At 42.6% G+C, this 4,483-nt stretch overlaps 1 protein-coding gene across 1 annotated transcript; it reads left to right on the top strand.

Annotated features, from left to right (window-relative positions):
* Window positions 1-237: 237 nt before the first annotated feature.
* LOC138172259 (olfactory receptor 10H1-like) lies at window positions 238-1,285 on the top strand. The gene has a single exon (XM_069101950.1). The coding sequence runs from the start codon at window positions 238-240 to the stop codon at window positions 1,204-1,206; it is 969 nt and encodes a 322-aa protein (XP_068958051.1). The 3' UTR covers window positions 1,207-1,285.
* Window positions 1,286-4,483: the final 3,198 nt, after the last annotated feature.

Here is a 4,483-nt window from a genome sequence, read left to right as displayed (position 1 = left end):
TGCCCATCCATCTTGTTGGCTTTTTTTTGTTCCCCTGTTCTAACAAGGAGAGCTATCCTGTAGTAGAATTGTTTGCTTGTGGAAGGAGTGAGCTCTTTATCACTGCAGGTTTTTCAGTTGAGTCTGGATAACCACCTGTTATGATAGAGGAGACTGATGCTTTGGGTGGACTAGGTGCCCTCTGGGGTTCCTTGCAACTCTAAGAACCTGTGATTCAATGATAACTTTGCTTTTCTCATGTCCTACTCTGGCACAGCCTCCATGCTGAGGCAAAACCAAACCACAGTGACTGAATTTATCCTCATTGGATTCTCACCATTCCCCCGACTTCAGCTGCTGTTCTTCGTGCTCTTTCTGCTGATGTATTTATTCACACTGCTGGGCAACCTTCTCATCATGCTGGCTGTTTGGCGTGAGCGGAGTCTCCACAAGCCCATGTATTTCTTCCTGTGTACCCTTTCCATCTCAGAAATCTCCTACACATTGGCTATTAATCCCCGCATGCTTGCTGACCTGGTCTCCACTCACCACACCATCTCCTTTTGGGCTTGTGCTAACCAGATGTTTTTCACTTTTGCCTGTGGTCTCACTCACTGCTTCTTGCTCACCGTCATGGGCTATGACCGCTACGTGGCCATTTGCCACCCCTTACGCTACAGTGTGCTGATGAGCTCTCGGGGCTGTGCTTGGCTCGTGGCTTCCTCGTGGCTGAGTGGCATAGTCATGGGGCTAGTGATCACTCTTCCGATTTTCACCCTGACCTTCTGTGGGCCTAATGAGGTTCATCACTTCTTCTGCCAAGTGCCCCCCTTGGTGAAGTTAGCCTGTGGAGACGTCTCAGCAGTGGCCATGGGCATTGGGGTACTCTACATCACAGTCCTGCTTGGTTGCTTCCTCCTTATCCTTCTCTCCTATACCTTTATTGCAGTAACCATCTTGAAGATCCCCTCAGCTGAGGGCCGGCGCAAAGCCTTCTCCACCTGTGCCTCCCACCTCATTGTGGTGGTTATACACTATAGTTTTGCCTCTGTTGTACACCTCAAGTCAAAGGCCTTAGAAGCTCTGGAAGGGGACACCCTGATGGGCATTTCCTATAGTGCTCTCACCCCCTTCTTGAGCCCCATCATCTTCAGCTTGAGAAACAAGGAACTGAAGGATGCCCTGAAGAAAGCCCTCCTCAGGAGCCTGTGCCCCTCAAGACTGTAATGAGAAGACAATCAGATCATCAAGAATTAGAATTGTATGTGATTTCTGATCCAAGTCTTATGTTATTAAACACTTCCTAGATGGATAGATGGATGGATGAATGGATGGATGGATGGATGAATGGATGGATGGATGGATGGATGATAATTAATTTTAAGCACCTACAATATGCCAAGTATTGTACTAAGTGTTGGGGATATAAATAGAATAAATAAGGGCTCCTTTTTCAAGTAGCCCACATTCCAAAGGGGGGAGACAGCATACTCTGACCTTACGATTAGCCCTAGGAGTGGGATCACAACCTAGTCGATACTGATCTCACATCACTCATTTCCTCCCTTTGTTAACTTCTGAAAGTGTAAAGTTTTTGAGAGTGAGTCCCTTTGCTTTTATGGGTGTTCATTCATAGCTGATGACTGGACATCATGAAAAGCTCCAACCACATTGCTCACTTGATTTCTGGTACACTTTCTAGCATCTTCTATAACTACATTGGGCTATGTTGCCCTAGTTCTGGAACCTTCCTCCCCCCTATAACTTTCCAACTGCCCTTCATCTGTTGTCATCCCTCATTACAATGCAAACTCCTTCAGAGCAAAAACCATCTTGTTTTTATATCTCCAATGCTTAGCACAATGCCTGGCATATAATATAAGCTCTTATGAAATGACAGTTTATAGTGCTTTACTTGGCAGATTTTTTGGAAATAATTTTGCTTTTACCCCAATTAACATTCAGTCTGTAGCAATCTTGAGGCAGCAATTATTAAAAATATTTAATGAGTATTTTTGTAAATAAAATTGTAAGTTAATTTATTTACTCTTGATTATCATAGATATGCTATATTTTCTCACATTTAATTTTGGAGTTTTTCAGTGTCATTTTTTGTAGTAAGTTTTCATCATGTATGCAGTTTTATAATTCAGAAAATTGAAGTATATATTTGGAATGTTTAGTGTAATAATTTCATTAATAAAGATCTTTGATAATGATAAAAAGAGAGGGCACTTAAATTCTTTACATGTCTCTGTCTTTCTGTGTTCATCTCTTTGTCCCCCCATTATTACCTCCTGTTTGAACTTGTGTCTAATTTAGCCTGTAGTTTAGACCAGGAATGTTTTCCAACACCTGTCATCCTTTCCCCTTGTCCCCACTTTCCCCCATCCCCAGTTAGCACAAGTTTATGCTTATTCTCCTGAGGCATAGAGAAATCTTAAAATAACACCAGAAACAAGGAGAAATGCTTATGTGCCCTTCACTCAAGTGATGATGGGAAGGATGATGATGAAGAAAACTTTGATGATGATATTGCTTTTCACATGTCAGTCCTATTTCAACAGACTCTGGCTCTTCAACAATTCAGGTTAAGTCATTCACCTGATTGATAGAATTAGGATCCAAAAAGATCTTGAATGACTAAGACAGTAGACTGGCTCCATGAAGGTGAAATATATTCAGGATGAAATAGTCTTTCACTCAGGGATAAAAAATACACCTACATAAAAATAAGAGGATGAGTTGAGAGAACTGGTATTATTTATCTTAGAAGAGGCTTAGGTAGGACTTGATCCCCATGTTGAGATTTTTTAAGACCTTTCATGTAGAAAAGAGACCAGACTTACAGGATTTTAGAACTTTCAGGGACACTAGAGAGTCACCAAGTCCAATCCTCTCATTTGACAGATGATTCAGCTGAGGTGAAACACCTCACTCCCATTAGGTCCCAGAAGCACTAAGTGACCAAGCCAGAACTCAGACCTTTGGCCTTTTGATTCCACATCTAGAGATCTTGCCATATGGCTCTTCCCTGGATGCTATCAGCAGAAACTATAGAGAGTCCGATTCCATCTTGTTGGAACTGGGTAGCCATGATTAGCTAGCTTTCAGTTTGCCAAAACAATTTCCATACATTATCATATTTGGTGAATCCAACAATCCTAAAAAAAAGAGGTAGCATAGATATTATAAGTTCCATTTTACAGATGGAGAAAATGTGAATCAAAAAGGTCGTGACTTTTCTATAGTCAACCAGGGATTTGTGTGAGAGGTGGGATTTGAATCCAAATATTTCCAACCACAGCTCATCTTCCCCCACCCTCAATGACTAGCACAGGTCCATATATGTTCTCCTGAAACTCAGAGATGCCCCAAATGGATGCTAGGAATGTGGTTTCCAGAGGAAATGTCAATGTGCATGTTATTCAGATAGTGGTAGGGCCTCCGTGTTCACTACTCTTTCCACTGTATAATATCGCTTATTATTTAGAATTTAGCACTTTCCAGAAGTGCAATAGGATACCTCAGGAGATAGTCATCTCCTCCTTAGTAGTTGGATAGCCAGGGCAGCCAGGTAGCACAGCGAGTAAGAGCACCGGCTCCAGTGTTGAGAAGACCTGGAGATCGAATCCCGGGCTCAGACACTTAGCACCCACCCAGAAACACCTGGCCGTGTAACCTTGAGCAAGTTACTTAACCCTAATTCCTTAGGGGCAGCCAGGTGGCTCAGTGAGTAAGAGCATGGTTCCAGTGTTGGGATGACCTGGATCAAATCCGGGCTCAGATACTCAGCACCACACCCAGAAGTAACTGGCCGTGTAACCTTGAGCAAGTTACTTAACCCTGATTGCTAAAAAAAGAAAAAATAGTTGGATAGCCACTTGTCTGTGTAATGGCAATCTGGGACATGTACTGAGGACCTCTAATGGCATATCCTCTCATGGAGAGGCAAGTGAGTCTGATTCGTAGAAAGCTTTGATGATATGTAATAGAATGGACTTAGAGAGACAATAGAGTATATACAGATGTTCTGTAACTGGTTCTGGGAAACTAGCCTCATGGTGAATTGGAGGTTCTTTGATTGCCTACAAAGGCCTTTAAAAATATCTAGAGGCTATGGCCTCAACATTTTCTCTTTGACTGCATTCTGGTGGTTTTATTTCTTTGCTGATGGCATCTGGTTATAGTCAATACAGGAAGACATTCTCCTTTCTGAGACCATGTGGTGGCCTCATGAAAAATTGGTCTTGGTTCTTTGCCTGACTCAATATTTGTTCTTTCCTTCTAGGTAAAGAAGTGGAGGCTCCACCCCTATGAGTTTTGAAAGGTCAAGGGGATGAGCTTCCAGGAATGCAGGAGTTAGAGCCCATTCAGGATCCATTCCAATAACATCTGAGACAAGAGTTCTTTCAGCAGTGATTCTGTACTTGGTGCAGTCAATGGCACGGAGACACAGCTTAGTTTCTCTCTCTCTCTCTCTCTCTCTCTCTCTCTCTCTCTC

This window comes from Petaurus breviceps, unplaced genomic scaffold, assembly GCF_028583685.1.
Source record: "Petaurus breviceps papuanus isolate PSGF00001 unplaced genomic scaffold, PetGlider_PUasm1.0 523, whole genome shotgun sequence".
Taxonomy (NCBI): domain Eukaryota; kingdom Metazoa; phylum Chordata; class Mammalia; order Diprotodontia; family Petauridae; genus Petaurus; species Petaurus breviceps.
The sequence above is the reverse complement of the archived record's forward strand: the minus strand, read 5'-3'. Positions and strand labels throughout refer to the sequence as shown.